General features: G+C 32.3%; 1 protein-coding gene across 4 annotated transcripts in view; it reads right to left on the reverse strand.

The window, feature by feature from the left end:
- Positions 1-2,951: 2,951 nt before the first annotated feature.
- Positions 2,952-18,850, reverse strand: part of LOC148619412 (uncharacterized) — a 165,968-nt gene continuing 150,069 nt past the window's right edge. For 2 of the 4 annotated variants that reach the window (XM_088579273.1, XM_088579272.1), the window contains exons 67-73: positions 14,613-14,709; positions 12,692-12,776; positions 8,862-9,026; positions 7,974-8,093; positions 7,287-7,398; positions 5,751-5,774; positions 2,952-4,663 (exon numbers count right to left, since the gene is read on the reverse strand). In XM_088579273.1, the coding sequence (XP_088435399.1) occupies positions 4,408-4,663; positions 5,751-5,774; positions 7,287-7,398; positions 7,974-8,093; positions 8,862-9,026; positions 12,692-12,776; positions 14,613-14,709 (859 nt within the window). In that variant the 3' untranslated portion in view covers positions 2,952-4,407. Of the gene's footprint in view, positions 4,664-5,750; positions 5,775-7,286; positions 7,399-7,501; positions 7,654-7,973; positions 8,094-8,861; positions 9,027-12,691; positions 12,777-14,612; positions 14,710-18,850 lie in introns of those variants that run through there. The other 2 variants (XM_088579274.1, XM_088579275.1) reach the window with 2 other exon arrangements.

The following is an 18,850-nucleotide window of genomic DNA, read 5'->3' on the forward strand; positions in this document are numbered from 1 at the left end:
ATTATGCTAAAACAGTTTGCAGAATTACACTCATCGTAACTGTTGGCCACAAATATGAATTAACTCATTCTGTATCTGGTTTGGTAGATATCTAGCGTTTGTGGGACTACTTTGTAGGTGGGCAGACAAAATCTTATCATTTTCTGTCCTAGATTTGTTAAGGGCAATTAAATTACTTTTATCTCGGTATGACCACATAGGGAAATGTTCTGCTTTCCACACAAATAAGTAATCTTCAAAATACTTTTCAAGATAGCCCTGTTTCTTAATATTTTATTTTTGAAATGAGCAACTCAACATTGAGACAACATCATCCCTTTTACCTTATCAATTTTCATAAAATTTTCGCTCATTTCAATACACTTGTCATGACCAGGTTGGTCCAAGTGTCGTTTTATCAAAGTTGTCAAATTTGCCCAATCATTTACAGGGGTTCTTACAAAAGCATTATCAGAACTATTGAATAAAACGCAATACCAACAAATCACTGCATTTTCTGACTCGAAATATCTTCAATGTTCGATTAAAACCCCTTTTCACTCCAATAAAAATGATATGGAAGAACTTATCTGTTGCCTGATTCTTACAGACTTAAGTTTCAATGTCGTGCAAAGGAACTTGTGAAACCAAATTTCTGCATATGAAGTCTCGTTATGGACAAAAAGTTTAGCTCCAAAATGTTCTAGTCTGTCTTGTTAAGGAAGTTTAATCTCTTACAAGACAATACTGTGAAAGCACAGAAACGTTGTAAACCCAGTCTTGGTTTTTGCATGCACTACAATAGAATATACGAAAAATACCAATCATATATATTGCAAATGATGCAGTAATAAAAGCGTTTAAAGATGTGATTTCAAAGGGAAGTACTTAGCTCTGCCTTTTTAAGGTTTAAACTGTATTCCCTTAACTCTTGAAGAATCTTTTCTTAACCCCATTCAGGAAGCTACATGACCTCTGGTGACCAGAGAATGAATTTACCTAGATAATCTCTTTGTGAATCTAAAAGTTTAGTGTTTTCGAGCCCATGCAACTAGATTTAATATTTCTGGGTTTGCATGATAAATCTGCGCTTTTGGTTGATGTAGAAAACTGTTTTGAGCTAATAGCTTTTCATGGAAAGTCAACCATAACTTTTGGCTTCTCTGGACTGTAACTTAATTTTAACCTGCAGAGGGCTATATGTGTCAACTCGCAATCCTCAGAATGGCATTTGGGGTTATCAGACTCAGTGCAGCACTTATCACCGGAGATAAAGGGTCTATAAACAGCATCGGAAATACCAGTGTTTCACAATTATAGGGGTATAAATAGAAATCATTATGGAGATTAGGCTTTACAGTACAAGAAGAAATTGCACTTGTGAAATGTGCAATGTTTTTTCCTTTCAGAAACAGTTTAAATAATGATTTTTGAAATAAGAGGAGAACTTTTTTTTCACAGCGCTATGAGAACAAGAGGTAATTTCTGCTTAGGACTATTTTTACGTACGTTCCCAATGCCTATTAGTTAAATTGTTGGTGTGCAACCTGTATGTTGTGCAAATCCGGAGTAAGAATTTATTCTGCATAAATGTTGAATCTAAATCCAACCAAATCGCTTTCAAAGTTCAATCTCTGCAGTCTTATCAAGCTGAACGCTATACAGCATTCTCTTCTTTAAAGAGTTGGAACTTATTTCCCTGAGCATATGATTTTGTATTACTTTTTTTAAATATCGGCTGTTTTATTTTGGACATAAACTATAAAATACATGTATAAAAAAAACTCGAAGTAATGTGCATTCACAACACCTGTATAAGTGGTGGACGCTTGACCGACAATTTAACAGTACAACCTATCATGTATTTTAGCCTTCTGATGAAATGTAATCCGAAGTTCATGAATATTTAAAACTATGTACTTTAAACGGATAACACACGTGGGTATCTCCCATACTATATTTGTTGGTAATATTCTTCACAAAGCACGGAAAGCTCAATACTTAGCAAATAAGTTTACTAAAACCGTTGAATAGACTCTTTCAAAAGACACAATCGTAAGGGATATAGTTAAACTATTGTTGTGAAATCGTTTAAGATAGCATTATTTTGTATTAATATTGATTAGTTAATAGGGTCTTCACATAGAAACTACCACACAAAGCAGTCATGGGCATGACATTGGTTGTATTCTTTTTGTATAATTTAAGACATATCATGATCAACCCCGAATGGAAAAATTGGGATTGATATTACATACGATAAGGACAAAACTTTCAGTAGATTTAAAATGGTCTAGATCTGGCAAGTCAGTCAACTACTAGTAGTCCCTTATTTTTGCAATTGTGTAACTTATAATCAGTTTCTTAATTTCTATTTTAAAAGGAGCTCAGACCTTCATGAACTGATTTTTAGGTGTGTTTAATTGTGTAATATTTTTTCCACAGTGACCAGATTTTAAAGGGGGAGAGTTGTGATCATGCCAAAATACTTTAACCCCACCACATTTTTTGCACCTGTCCAAAGTCTGGAATTTCTGGCCTTTGTATGTCTTGTTTCGTTTTTATTTTTAGTTTACATTTATGTTGCTGTAGTATATAGGGGCAACCATTCAACAGTACTTGTTGTATAATGTTGTTTTGGAGGCTGCTGCAGCCCGTCCAGTGGTTTCATCATAATTCATTGAAGGCCAATTGATTCCCTTAAGCCGACATTTATCATTCTGGTGGGGTTGTCTCCCTGACATATTCACCATATCCATTCTCATTATATTTAAAAAAAAATGATGCCTGAACTGACAGCAGTAACATATGCTCCTACAGTAGAAAGTGAAGCTTTCAAAATCCTATATTTAAAGTTTTTTTTATGACATAGAAAATGTTACTCCATGTAGTCAATCAAGGAAGTGAATTCTAAAAAAGACAGCTTGGATCTAGAGCAAAAACAAGTGTGAGTGATCGCAGAAAAAAACGAATCTATTTTTATCTTTTAATGGTTCATTTGTATAAAACACTAAAAGTATATTGTATAAGTATCTTTATATGTAAACACAAAATATATTGCTATAATAAAAACAGAAGAAACAATCACTACAATGCAAGGACTGTAGTAAACATTCAAACCCCCCTAAAAAAGCAACATGAATTATGTCACATATGAGATCCACTCTTCACAGAAAAACCAAAGCTCACCTTGAGACCACAGCCTTATGTTCTTATTATGGATAAAAACATGATGTCTATGGCATTGTAAGCCTTGAATTTGTACAACATGATCAGAGATGATTCTACCAAATCAAGTTGGTCATAACTTCAGATAAAACAATAAAAGAACATAATGTGAAACTTACGATATATACTTTCATACTTTTCAAGGATTTACACTTTTTAGACTTCAGATGTAATTTTAATTGGTTTAACCAAACAAAGCAGAAAAGTGCAATGGTGGTAGTAATAATTTTTTTTTAAATTTGTGAGCCAATGCCTATTAGGCTATCCTCCACCAAACTGAAATCGCCAAAATATCAGCTGAGTCAGCAAATAAGAAGTTCATATTGCATAAGTCCAAAATCAGCCCACACCTATATAACTCTTGTGTCAAAATATCAAGTGATTGTGACAGAAAATTGCAAATTCAGAGAAAACTGTTACTTAAACTTTATATGAAAACTACACAGTCAAAATAGTTAAATCTGGTTACAAAAATACAGTAGATTGTAGCACAAGTAAAAAATTACATCCAACTATATAATGCCTTTGTCAAAATATCATGACTTTTATATAAGTTGCTGAGAAAGCCGTTACAGAAAAAAGTTACAGTTAAACCTCTTTTCAGGCAAGGGTAAAAAAAGTTAACACTTTGTTGAAGTAAAATCTAAATTAAAAAAAAAAACTGAAGAAAGGAAAGAATCTAACTTTACATTAGTGTAGACTAATGAATATTGTTTTTTTATTCTGTGCCAAAACTTTTCTCCCTTGACAGTATAAAAAAAATGTGTCCTATGCCTTCGTAAGTTGTGCAAGTGAAGAAAATATATAAAATGCAAAAGATGGAACTTTTCTCATTGTCCTTATTTAAGACAAAGTCTCCAAAAACAATCGTTACAATGATTAAAACAAGACAAACTATAAGGATATACACAGTTGTTTATAAACTCATCATATACACTTAGGATATACATGTAATAGTTATATTTCACACAAGGGTACACGAGTTCACAAGTTATAATGTGAATATAATTTTATTGCATTTGAAATAAATGAAAATTAACAGCATTAAATAATAAAAAAGGAATAAGAGATATCTAAAATCTATGCCAAATATCATTGCACAGTTGATATATGGAAGTAATCATCAAGTATACAAATGTAGGTTGTACACATTGAAATACATAAAACAGATAATACCCTGACTGTACTAATCCTGCTTTACTATTCAGAAGTAGCATACCACTCATGACGACCACGTGGAGAGGCTGAGTAATATGAATCTGAATCATACACTTTAGCAGTATTCTGTGCAATGTAGGGTTGGTATGGATTATGGCCCACGTCCCATTCCTGTTCAAATCGGATTGCCTTCATTGGAGGAGGTCTCCCATAAACATACATTGGATTGTAATAGTCAACAGTATCAACATTTTCTATTTGTTGTAACTTACGCTCATCAAAGTCAATATCTTTGTTGCTAAAAAATGTATACATTATTCATAAGTACAAATAATGTTAAGTAGTACTCCAGCTAAGAATCATGCAAAACTTGATACATGGTTGAAAAGCCTACATATTTTTATTTTTGATATTTTGTTTGAATTGCCATAGTAAACAGAAATTAACATTCAGTTTTTCATATGGCCTGTGTTCTCAGGAGATAAATATTATATAGAATGCACTGTAGATTTCAAAATTAAGGGAGATAACTCTGTAAATGACACTAAAATACAATAGAATCTATTGGATTTTTAATGTTGATTACCTTCCAAGAGCAGACAGATTGGAATGAATAATTACTCATTTCATAATATAGATCCATAAAACAACTTAATTACAAAAATAAAAATATGTAGCCTTTTTTAGAGTATATCACAAATTACAGAATTTGGATGATTCTTACAAAGAAAGCTACTTAAAATTCATGTTTCTGATACATGATTTACCAATTTCTTCATTCATCTAGACATCTACAAGACAGTGAGTACATGTGTAAGTCTTGAATTGGTATAGTTAAAATTGCAATAAATAAATCTTTTATATTGGAACTTAATTCCTACCAAACAGGAAGTTAATATTGGGCAGCACCTAAAATCACTTACAACACTTGACCCATCTATATAACTAATCCATCCAATGGGAGTCGAGATTAAATTTGGATGGAAGGAATGACAGACAAGGTTTATCAAATATTGAGTGGGAATATAAATTAGAATGTCACTGGAACATAGCATTATTGAGAACTGAAACCATATTACAAATTAAGAGAAATAAATTCCATTCAAAATCATGAGAGTGCAAATAGGACAAAGAACCTCTGACAAGAGAACTGCGTTATGACCAACCTTCAATAATTCAGTGTTATATATATTAATAAACCACATCTGTAATACAGTACATCCCAAACCATGTTACACAATGAAATCAAACATCTGCAAATCTTAGCCTCAACCTACGTTATATAGACAAGATTAATGAAAAGATTCATATATTTTGCTATGGAAATGCTCCCATCCAAACACTATGATAATCACACATATTTAAGGACCAACAAGTTTACTCACCCAGGATAATAACGAACCAATTCACTACATTTGATATAAGTCAATTATTAAAATAAATTAAAAAGTCACAACAAAATATTTTATTTTTTGTTTATGTGTGTTTCACATGGTACGAAGTAATTGTTTAATTATTTTGAATATCTTTCCCAAATAACTTTTATACAAAGTTTTCTAAGTTGTGAAAAAAGTAAATGGAAGTCTAATCGAGACATTTGTTCTCTGAAAATATCAATTCTTAAAAATTCAGGGGACGGCACAAAAATCTTTAACTCTATCCCTATTTGACACATAAAACCTAGTACGAGATAAGCACAGCCTACAACCAAACATCAAGATTATACATTTTCGTACATTTTTAAAGCATTGAAAAAGGGACAGTAGCTGAAAAAAAGATAGGATAGGTTGTCCATTTAGAAAAAAAATAATTCAAAGTACCAGATCTAGACACTTTGAATAATCCTTTTTTCATTTTTTTTGTCTTTGAATCAATTTAAAGACCACTTTCACTTCGAATTCACTTCCCTGACACATTTCTTCAGGCCTGTCTGATGCCTCTTTTGGTTTGACTGAAGGTCTATCGTTAGCCTCGCATGGTAGGTACGATTTTTTTTAGCATTGATGAAAAATAAAAATTCAAAGAAAGAACAAGATATTATACCTGTTTAACTTGAAATTAAAATGTTTAATTAAGCATATGGCATCCCTCCTTACAGGCATTTAACTATTGCTATATTACTGCATAATACATCTTCAAATTATGTCTTACATCCCTCTCAAGTTTCATTTCAATGAAGTTGTAAAATCAGTGAACATGTTAAACCCCTCAGTTACAATATCAGCCCTTGCAGCCCATACATACACCAAAAAGTACTGTAAGGAAGCTTACTAAGAGAATACTGGTACAACCTCCCTTCAGAAAGACTTAAATGTAAAAAACTTGTTGGATTATCTCCCTTTTGAGTCCTCCGACATTTATTATATTCCATCATGCACACATACATATGATACCCAACTGTCATAAAAAATTACATAAAAAAACCCTTGAGCAGTTAAGGAGGAGTTGTGCTTACAAGGTTTTAACTTGTAAAACCCTTAAATTGGATTATCTCCCTTTGGAGTCCTCGGACAGTAATTATATTCTTTCATGCACATCTACATATAATACCAAACTTTCCTATGAAATTTCATTAAATATCTTAAGCAGTTCAGAAGGAGTTGGCTTACGAGGTTTCAACATGTAAAACTCTTAATTTGGATTATCTCCCTTTGGAGTCCTTTGCCAGTAATCATATTCCTTCATGCACATTTACATATGATTGCTAACTTCCCCATAAAATTTTATCAAAATCCTTTGAGTGGTTTAGGAGGCGTTGCACTTGCAAGATATGTGGACAGTTGGCCAGACAGACAGGGTTTTTTCCTTCCCCCTAATTTTGTTTGTAGGGGGTATAACTAACATTTTGACATCTCAATAGTATCTTTTATTTAAGCAGTGTTGTAACAGATTTGAGAAAAGTAGCATAATTGGCACATTACCTTGGATTGCACTTTCTACACACAAGCACTGTGACAAAAATAACCAGTAACAAGACTACTGAACCGCCAACAGCACCCCCAATGATGGCAGAAGTTGAAGATGTTGTAGCAGCTGAAATAATGTGCCAAATAAAAATTTGATTACAATTAAAATTTATATCTATCAGGTATCCTAAATCCCAAAAATCATTTTTATTATAGCAAAAAATCTAACTGGGATATAACTTCCCACAGTAAGCATATATGATGAAATAAATACTATAAGTTAAGCGAGTATATATTGAATTGCTAGCAATTAAAATCAAATATTTTAAAAAGTTCTCCCTTTACAAAAGATCCTGCTGTATTGCCAAACATCATCAATTCCCTATGGAGATTTTGTAAATGGCAACATTATAATATACAATTACTATGGAACTAATTTTATTTCTATGTGGTCAAAAATACAAAGAAAAGTGAATTAGTTACATGAATTAGAATGTTTTTTTTTCAATATCTTCTTATATAGGGAGTTTGGGATAAAACTCTGAACAATTAAAAGTGTCGACTAAATTTCTAAAAAAAAATGCAGGTAATGTTCCTTAAATAAGCTAGTATCAAGAATTCACGTTTCAGACTTGTTCTAATTATAATACATGAAGAAAAGTCACTGTGTCAAAGCTCTCCAGTTCCATTTAATTTTGTTACCTCTTGATTCACATAATGATCCCTCATATCCGCTATTACAGTTACAATATACTGAAAATCTATTATCATCCTGGCAAGTTCCATGACTACTACAGTAGTTGGGATTCTTTATACAATCAGCTAAGATAAAAGAAAGAAGTATTGTACGAAAACTCACAAAAGTAGACTTCAATCATGTAAAAAGCAGAGTGAGATTATCTCACCAACTGACACTGTCTAACTTGCATATTTTAATGTAAAAGCAAATTTTTATTTTCCATAGAAGATATAGTAATTTTGACCATAACCTCCAAAAAATCTTACATTTTTATGTGGAAGATTCAAATTTGTTTATTGATTTAACAGTGTTAACAACAATGCAATATAAATAGTTGTCTCCCTTCATGCAAAACTACATATAACTCCTAATATTCCCACAAGATTTCATTAAAATCCATTTGACTAATAGATTATTTCCTTTCATCCTCCATCTTATTCTGAAGAGTATATACCGTACTGGTAATAATGAAAGGTACTTTTGGTTTATACCAAATTCAGTGCTGCAAAAACCAAAGACAAACTGGTATGGATATTGCACAATATCAAGTAAAATGTGTGCTCATTTTGCCAATAAAATCTTTTATTTTTTGAAGTTCATCCCCACAAGATAGAAATCTTAAGGCAAAATATAGCCAAAATTTGAAAATTAAGCCAATTTAGTAAAAAGCACTTAATTTCATTACATTTATCATTGCAAGAGATTTGGCATCATGCTTCAACAACTTTTAACATATAAAATTTTTAGTATATAACAATTGTCAGAAACTGGTATAAATGAATTTGTCAAATGTTAAAGTGCTTTTATATCATTTGCACATTCCCCCTGAGTATATGTTTCTGGACACTTACAAACACAAGAAGATTCTGATGTTGATTTAGTTGCCAATGTATACTTCTTCACTCCAGTACATTGTTTACAGCTGTTCTGACCCTTGGAATCTTGGTAATAATTCAAAGGACAGTCAACACAGTCTGTGTCCGTTGAATTTTTCTTTGTTCCTACAGGACATTCGACTGAAAATAAGATGACAATATCTAGCTGAATGTTCATGCATATGTCCATCTTTGGACTGCATCATTTCTGTATACAAATCAACACTTTCCTACCAGTCATTATTTGGTTAGCTAGTTCAACAGTTCAACTGAAGAAATTTGATAAAAACAGGATCTGCTTTCCATTGTTTTGTGGGTTAACATTTTAAAATTGTTCAATTTAATATTTCATTACAACTTGTGACATATTGCAATACATTTGTATGAACTGAAAGTTTCTGCAAGGAATTAATATATGTTTTTAGTTCGTGACAAACTTATGCATGTATAACAAATAATACCGGTACATGTATAACAAAAATTGGCTTTGCAAATAAACATTGGTCAATAATTATAATCCCACTTTATTAAAATTCTAATCAACTCCAGTCTTAATTGAAACAAAATCTGATTTATTTTTGGAGTATCACTATATTCGCATGACACTGTGGATCAATACATGTTAATGACAACACAGAACTAAATAAGTTCATATAAAACAAAACTGCTACAAGCAGAAATAACAGTTGAAGTGCAAAAGCCCCATCACTCCTGTAAATTTAAAACTTGTTGAAAACAAGAGGCTCACAGGAGCCTGAATTGCTCACCTGGTTAAAGTTTGTCGTTCAAGGGTAAAAAGTTAACAAGGAGTTGTCCAATAATTCTGACTCAAGAAGACTTTGGTAGGACTTATAATAAGGATCATTTCAGCAATTGAAAGTTTCTTTCTATCTATTATAGGTTTCAAGATATTGGCTGAAAACTGTAAAAAAAAGAATTTCATCTTCCAAGGGCAATAACTCTTACAAGGAGTCACCTGACAACTTCGATCCCTAAAGACCATTGAAGGCCTTATAATAAGGATCATTTCAGCAACTGAAAGAGTTTGCCTAAAGCTAACGGTTTTGAGATATATGCGAAAAACTACTGTCTGACCCCTATGTTCTATTTTTAGTAATTGGGGCCATGTTTTTTGATGGATCAAAAACCCCCACATCAGTTCTATGCAGGATATCACAAGGAACATTCATACCAAGTTTGGTTTCAATTAGTCAAGTAGTGTCAGAGGAGAAGATTTTTGAAAGAAATAACATTAAAAATAGCAAAAATTGTTGAAAAAGGACAATAACTCCAACATGCCTTAACGGATTATAACCAAATTTTACCAGAGATAGATCTCATCATGCTGAACACTTTTACCAGGTGTCAGAATTTAGCTAAACCTAACGGTTTGGAGATAAATTCAAAAATATGCTGTCTGACCCCTATGTTCTATTTTTAGTAACTGTGGTCAAGTTATTTGACGAATCAAAAATCCCCATTTCAGTTCTATGCAGGATATCCCAAGAAACATTCATACCACCTTTGGTTTCAATTGGTCAAGTAGTGTCATAGGAGAAGATTTTTGAAAGAAGTAACATTAAAAATAGCAAAAATTGTTGAAAAGGGCAATAACTCCAACATGGCTTAACGGATTAAAACCAAAACTTGATCAGAGATAGATCTCATCATGCTGAACACTTTTACCCATGTCAGAATCTAGCTTAACCTAATGGTTTTGGAGATATATATAAAAAACTACTTTCTGACCCCTATGTTCTATTTTAGTAACGGTGGCCATTTTTTTCAACGAATCAAAAATCCCCACATCAGTTCTATGCAGAATACCCCAAGAAACATTTATATCGAGTTTGGTTCTAATCAGTCAAGCAGTTTCAGAGAAGAAGAGTTTTGTACAATTGTTCACAAAGACGACAACGACGACGGACGCGAAGTGATGGCAAATAGCCCACATGGCCTTTGGCCAGGTGAGCTAAAAAAATTGCAGGGCAATATACATATGGTGAACAAAATCCTTTAAGCAGACTCTGAGGAGTTACATCCACAAAGTGTACCTATAGTGTAGCATGTTCAAATTCAACAATGTTCCATAGCTCCTGTAAAACTTGTCAAATCAAAATGGCAGTGCAATATGATCAACTACATATGGTGACCAACAATCCAACGAAATTCAAACTAAATATATTGAGTGGTATTTAAGGAGTTGCCCCCACAAAGTGTTCCTTTAGAGTAGCATGTACAAATTCAACTAATTGCGATAATTTTGGTAATGATGGGAGCACAATATGATCAACTTCATATGGTGATTAGCAATCCTAAAAAATTTGAACAAAATCTATCAAGAAGTCTCTGAGGAGTTGTGTCTACCTGTGTGACTGTACAAAGTCCAGACAGACACCTGTATTTCTATGTCCCCATCTGGGTAGTGGCAGGGGACAGAAAGAAATTTTGACCAAAAAGAATTAAGCAATGAAAAGGCTTTCCACAAATCAAATTAAACCATAGAAATATATTTTATCCACCAGTTACATGTTTATGACAGTATAATTTGTGTAGTCAATTTTTTTTGCAAAGATTTAATGCACAAATGAACAGACTTAGGCACTGTAAATTTTCATCAGTTACCTAACAACCTATTTTATATTTGGTTATTTCAATGTGATGTATAAGCAGATTATTTATAAATAAATAAAAAAACCAAAATGTTTCAATTATAATAACACATTGCAGAAATACTTTTGTATCAAATAAGAAGAATACCTTCATTTTAAAATTAAAGATTCTAATATAACTGTTTCAAAGCTCTTTAGACCACAGCCAAGGTAAAAAAGTGATAAACATATGACCAATGTTTTGTGCAACACATATGCTGTGTTTATTCAAAAATATGTAGAAACTAGTCCTATTAGAATTGAAATAAATCACGGAAACCACAGTTTATCATTGTTTAACCATGGGCAGGCCATTTACATGTATGTTGTTATTCAACCCCTGGCAAGCACTCGGGATAAAACAATGCGATATAAATAGCTGAAAAAAAAAGTGATAAAATGGAGTTTTCCTGATTTATTACTCAAATCATAGTGAGCATGCTCACAATATCCCACACATTCACATAAGAAATATTAACATCTCTGTGAATCTCTCCCATTGCATTATTTTCCGAAAAGCCTAAATTATTTTTTATAGTCCCTCTTCCAAATAAGTGGTTCCCAAGACTGATTTTTGTGAAAAACAAATTCCATTCAAGCTTTTATTGGTACTAACCATTCACCTAAGTTTGAAGGTAATAGGTCAAAAGTTGGAGGAGCTATCCAATCACTTGTTTTTTACTAAGTTCCTTTCACAATAAAGTGATCCCCTTAAAAGATTTCTGTGAAAGTCAATCTCATCCAATCAAACAATGCGATATAAATAGCTGAAAAAAAAAGTGATAAAATGGAGTTTTCCTGATTTATTAAAAGATTTCTGTGAAAGTCAATCTCATCCAAGACTTGATTGCGTAGTAACTTCTCACTCCCCAAAGTTTAAAGGTCAAATGATGGAGGTGCTATCCAGGCCACAATAAGTTGTGATGAATGCATGATGGGACAGGTAAAAAACATTACACCTCCACAACTCTGTTGCATGGGATGTATTTATACCGTTTTATTAGGTCTTATTTATCTAACTAGTGGATTTGAAAAGCCATTAGTAAATATACAGAGAAAAAAAAACACACATACATGCCTTCCAATACATAATAATAAATTAGCTTAAGACCAACTTACAGATCATTGACTCTAAAATAAAGTGAATGTGCTTACCACAAGTCAGTTTGTTAGCAACCATTCCATCTCCACATTCTACAGTCTGTTGTACAGTAGCATTTTCAGGTGTTAGAGATTTAGGCTGTTACAAAAAAAATCATATCATAATTTTTCATTCCTGTGTGTAATGGTAGTATTTGCAAACCCAAATCCTCCAAATCATCCAATACAAGTACATGTATTAGAGCTTAGAAAAATCAGTAAAATCAAGCAAAATTGTTATCATAAAAAGGAAAGTAGTTATTCCAATTTAAGAGATTTGAAAGAAAGCACCCAGTAATTTATAAAGTCACTCAGAGGTGTTCTAATTTTAAGAGTGATGGTCTAGAAAGTAAACTAGACATTGCCTCTAATGGGACTTATACCCTTGCAGCCACTTGAAAGTTGAATCCTGTACATTTGGGGACCAATATGGACACATTTTTTATTTGGGAAAAACTAAGCACTTTTAACACACAATTTTGCTGTAATTCAGAGATGTTTGATGATTCTAAAACACCCAATACCAAACAGATATCAGTACTTGTTATTGTTGAAAACACAATAACAGAATATGACTGCAAATTTACTGACAATATGCACAAATTTTGACTGTAATATAACACTCTATTGAGTTTCATTCCTGCAAGTCATTAAGGACTAGTTGCAGAAAACACATCAGACCCAAGATTTGCTGAAAATGCCCAATGACCCCAAAAAATGTTGAAGGCTTTAACATGAGGATAATTTCATCAATAGAATTTTATTTTTATGATATTGGCTGAAAAATGCAAGAAATGTAATAACTCTAAAATGGAGTCGTCAGACAATTTTGATTTGTGAAGACTTTGGTAGGCCTCATAATAAAGATCATTTTAACAATCAAATGTTTCTTTTCATCTGTCATAGTTTTGAAGATACTGGCTGAAAACATTTTTTTGCATTTCAAGTACAATAAATCTTACAAGGTTTTGCCTCACAAATTTGATCCCAAGGGAAACTTTTGTAGGACTTATCATAAAGATCATTTTACCAACTGAAAATCTTTTCTGTTGAATATAGTTTTCAAAATTTTGGCTGAAAACTGCAAAAACCGTCATTTTTCTTCCTTCAAGGGTAATAACTCTTAAAAAGGAGTGGTCCGACAACTTCAAAACAAAGGAGTTGTTTGTAAGCCTTATCATATGGATCATTTCATCCATCAAATTTTGTTCCCTATCTATCATAATTTTCAAAATAATGGGTGAAAACTGCAAAAACCATCATTTTTCACCTTTCAAGCGCAAAAAAATAAGAGTTTACAACAACTTTCACCCCATGAACACTTAGAGCTCTTCAAGATGAAGATGGAAGGTATTTCTTATCGAATATTTCTTTTTAGTTTTTTTAGTTATATGTTGAAATTGGTGACTTGACACCAGTTGTCTATTAACAGACCACGACAGACCCCAAATGATGGCAAAAGCTCACATGGCCCTTTGGGTCTAGTGAGCTAATAATTTTAAGTGTGGCATTTCCCACCACATAAAATATTGACTCTGTACTCTAACCTTTCAAGAAGACTGTTTGCTAAGTTATGTTGAATGCTGTTGAAGGATTTTCATTCTAGAGAATAACATAGGTGTTACAGATAGGCCATATAGATATTATATCTCTTTGCCACTTGACCTTTTCAGATTACTTTGAACTTTACGGAGAAATTTGTACTTTTAATTTTGAAAATCATAAATTTAGTAGCTCTAACTGGAAGTATCACGTAACTTTATTATCTGCTGTACTGCATTTGTAGGTTAGATCCATTATATGTAAATGAAATTCCCCAAGAATTATGGCCAGAATATTCATTTAAAAAGAAAAAAATAATGACAATAATATCAATTTTCTAGAATATAACTTCAGTGCCCTAAGAAAACAACAATGATCCTAATAAATACAATACCTCAGGATTGTAATCATCAATATTTGTGGTGACATCTTCCTGTAGTACACTGGCTGTAGTTCTGATGTTATTGGTCTTGTTATTAGTCACTGTTGACCTGTTTATAAAGAAGGTAACATACAGTTGCAGGCTTAGTCATGCTATGCATAACCCTATTTGTACAGGAAATTGATATTGGAGACCAACAAGAAATGCTTACAACATATGTTTCACACACCAAATATAAAATCAATATATCAACTATAAGCCAAGATAATTGCAATGAAAAACTCTGACGGACAGACAAGGTGATTCCAATATTGAATGGGGGTATAATTATTGATTATGGGAAATAAAAGGGTTTCTAAGTATGAGAAATATAATTTTTTTCACATGTCCATTGCAGCCGAACAAGTTGGGAGAATTGTGATAAATCTGAAATGACATCTCATGATATGGACACAACTCTGAAGTTGCCTACCAAATTATGGTTGCTGCAAAAAATGTTACGAAAAAATATTACCACCCATCCAACTGACAGTCACCATACTATAAGCACGTTTTGCACACAATCCAGCCAAAGAAGTTATTTTAAATGTATGTTCAACGATGTACAACAATTGTGTGTGGCACTGTCTTTTAATGGAAAAATTCATCTTTTAAGAAAGAATGATTCCTCTTTTTACCAACATGATTTTGAGATTATTGAGCCTTATTAAAGCCAACATTTCACTACATTTTATATTGATTCTGCAGGAAATTTTCAATAATTTTCAAAAAATTTCAAAATTCTAAAAAAACTTGTAGATATTGTTTTATACTATTACTTTATATAATGAACACTTAACTGACCTTCTTTTATATAGTCATCATCTAATCATTTTTTCTTGCAATATTAAACAAGAGACTCTAAATGAGCCTGAATTGCCCACCTGGAAAACCATGCCCTGTTACGTTACTAAGTAAGTAAAGGTACATGTAGCATTCTTTATGTTACCATGTTTGACAAAAATTGCTGAAAAAGAGCATATAATGATGAATGCTGCAGTTCAACTGAATACCTAAGGCACTGTAAAATGTTGGATATGCCTTCAAAGTTTTTCTAGAACCTCTGGAAAAATTTGGGCAGGGGTCCCCCTATGCCCTGTTAGTCCACCCAATCTGAGGGGTATTAGCCCAGTATATATATTCTGAAAAAGAACATAAAATGAGGTAAAATCATAGCAACACAACATTTTCATCATTACCATTCAACTCAGAAGACCATGTTTACTCTATGTAAACCAAATATTATTGAAATCAAAGCAAGTATAGAGAGTAGTGTGGAAATGGCTGCCCAGAACAAACTTTCTTCATGACCATTTATGTAAGAATATCATGCTTCCCCCCCCCCCCCACCCCCCCCCAAAAAAAAAAAAAACATAAACAAAAACCACTGCAGTCCGAGTAACTGGTGAAAATGGTTTCAAAATGGCCACTAAAAAAATTCAATACTATGAGTCAACTCAGAATATCATGTTTATTAAACAAGTAGAGGAAACATGAGGCTCCAAGAAGCCTGAATTGCTCACCTAGTTAAATTTTGCCTTTCAAAGGCAATACATTTACCAAGAAGTTGTTCAACAATTTTGACTCAAGAATACTTTGGTAGGACTAATCACACGGATCAATTCAGCAATTGAAAGTTTCTTTCTATCTCTAATGGTTTTCAAGATATTGACTGAAAACTGTGAAAAAAAAATTTCCCCCTTTCAAGGTCAATAACTCTTAGACAAGTCGTTTGACAACTTTTATCCCTAAAGACTTTTGTAGGTCTTATAATCAGGGTAATTTTCAGCTGTTAGAAGAATTTGGCTAAACCTAAGGTTTTGGAGATATATGCGAAAAACTACTGCCTGACCCCTATGTTACAAGTATCTTTAGTAGCGGCAACCATGTTTTTCAACAGATTAAAAATTCTCACATCAGCTCTATGCACAATACCCCAAGGAACAGTCATACCAAGTTTGGTTCCAATTAGTCAAATAGTGTTAGAGAAGACTTTTTAGAGATATAACATTCAAAATAGCAAAAAAATGTCAAAAAGGGCAATAACACTAACATGGCTTATAGATTAAAACAAAAATTTGACCAGTGGTGGATCTCATCATGCTGAACCCCAAGTCAGAATTTGGCTAAACCTAACAGTTTTGGAGATACATCTCAAGATGTTGCTGTTAAATGTATTGATGTTATTGAAAAAAAAAAATCAAAGAAGATCTTGTAAACTAAATTAAATAGATACAATGTAATAAATTTACAATGAACCTTAAAAAGACTTAATGTATGCTTATTGGTACTCAACAGAAATTAGCAAAATGTTACAAAAATTATATTAATATAGACAATATTGTATTAGAATCTGTTGAGCATTCCAAACTTTTAGGTATTAATATTGGTTGTTATTTATCTTGGTCTTGTCATATTAATTTCTTGACCAGAAAGACATCTAAGGAAATTGGTGTTTTTAAAACGTTTAAAAAGCTTTATGTCACTTGAAGCGCTTTTAAAGGTATACAACTCTGTCATTTTTCCTCATTTTAATTATTGTTGCACTGTATGGTCTAATTACAAAAAAAGTGGCAAATATGGGTAAGATTTTTAAACTACAGAAAAAAGCTGCACATATAATTTTGAATGTGCATAATATTATGACACCATCTAGTGCATTACTTATCAGATTGAGGTGGATGCCAATATACAGAAAAGATATTTTAGTGTTCAAGTCACTATGTCAGTTAACAAGTGAATATCTTTATGTTTTCAAATATGTACATGAGGTGAGCTCTAGAAACACCAGACAGGGCGAAAGAAATTTATTATATATACCAAAAGCTCGAACAGAAGATTTTAAAAGATCCTTTGTTGTGTCAGGTAGCTTGTTATGGAATAATTTACAATCAAGCATAAGAAACTGTTCTATAGTTGAATGTTTTAAAAGGATATACTTAAGTAATTACTTTAACATGTCAACCAATAACTAGACATTATGTAGTGAATTCCTATCATATACATGTATCTATTTAAAATTGTTATTTTGTTTAAATGTGTATTTTATACTTTCTGTTGTAAATTATATATATAATGCAGGACCATATTGTAAACTAGTCTTTGGACTAAATATGCAATTCTGTTGAAATAAAGGACTTTATTATTATTATTATACATGCGAAAAAACTACTGTCTGACCCCTATGTTCTATTTTTAGTAACAGCTGCCATGTTTTTCAACGGATTAGAAATCTCCACATCAGTTCTATGTAGGATACCTCAAGGAACATTCTTACCAAGTTTTGTTCCAATTGGTCAAAAAGTTACAGATGAAAAAGATTTTTGAAAGAAATAATATTGAAAATAACAAAAAGAAAAAAAACATCTAAAAAGGGCAATAACTCCAACATGGCTTAGGTCTCACTAACCACTTCTGGGTCAAATGGCCACGCCTCCATCCCCCCTCCTTATGTAATACCACAAACACACTGAACCTAGTCCTATGCATTGTAAGTATGTATTCTAATTAAAAGTAGTCAAAATAAAGCTAAGAATGTGTACTTTAAAATCATACATGTAATTTACTACAAAAGTGTATGAATATTGTTTACATGTGTAATTTGCCTCCATGCTGTCAGTTAGCATAAAAGGTAAAAATGTTGATTTTCAGTATTTTTTATTCAAGTAAATTTTGTGAAGAATTTCTACAGACATGATACCATTAGAGAAATGATTTTGAAAGCCTTATTTTCCAAGCTTTCCAATGGTATGCAACTTTAAGGTGTCATTAGTCCTGGGAATTCACAGCGAAACATTGAAAATTACTTGTTTAACATATAAAGTAATGGAAACGTTAGAAGTGGTTAGTGAGACCATAACAAATTAAATTGAAAATTTGACCACAGATAGATCTTATCATGCTGAACACTTTTACCTTATGTCAGAATTTGACTAAACCTAATGGTTTTGGAGATATATGTGAAAAACTACTGTCTGATCCCTATGTTCTATTTTTAGTAATAGTCATTGGACAAAAAATCTCCACATCAGTTCTATGCAGGATACCCCAAGGAACATTCATACCAAGTTTGGTTCCAATTGGTCAAGTAGTATCAGAGGAGAAGAATTTTGAAAAATTGTTAACGACGATGACAGATGCCATGTGGTGGCAATAGCTCACATGGCCTTTGGCCAGGCAAAAATCTCTTTTAGGGACATTAACTCCTACAA

This window comes from Perna viridis, chromosome 4, assembly GCF_037379345.1.
Source record: "Perna viridis isolate PV_CMFRI_1.1 ecotype Kerala chromosome 4, ASM3737934v1, whole genome shotgun sequence".
Lineage (NCBI taxonomy): Eukaryota > Metazoa > Mollusca > Bivalvia > Mytilida > Mytilidae > Perna > Perna viridis.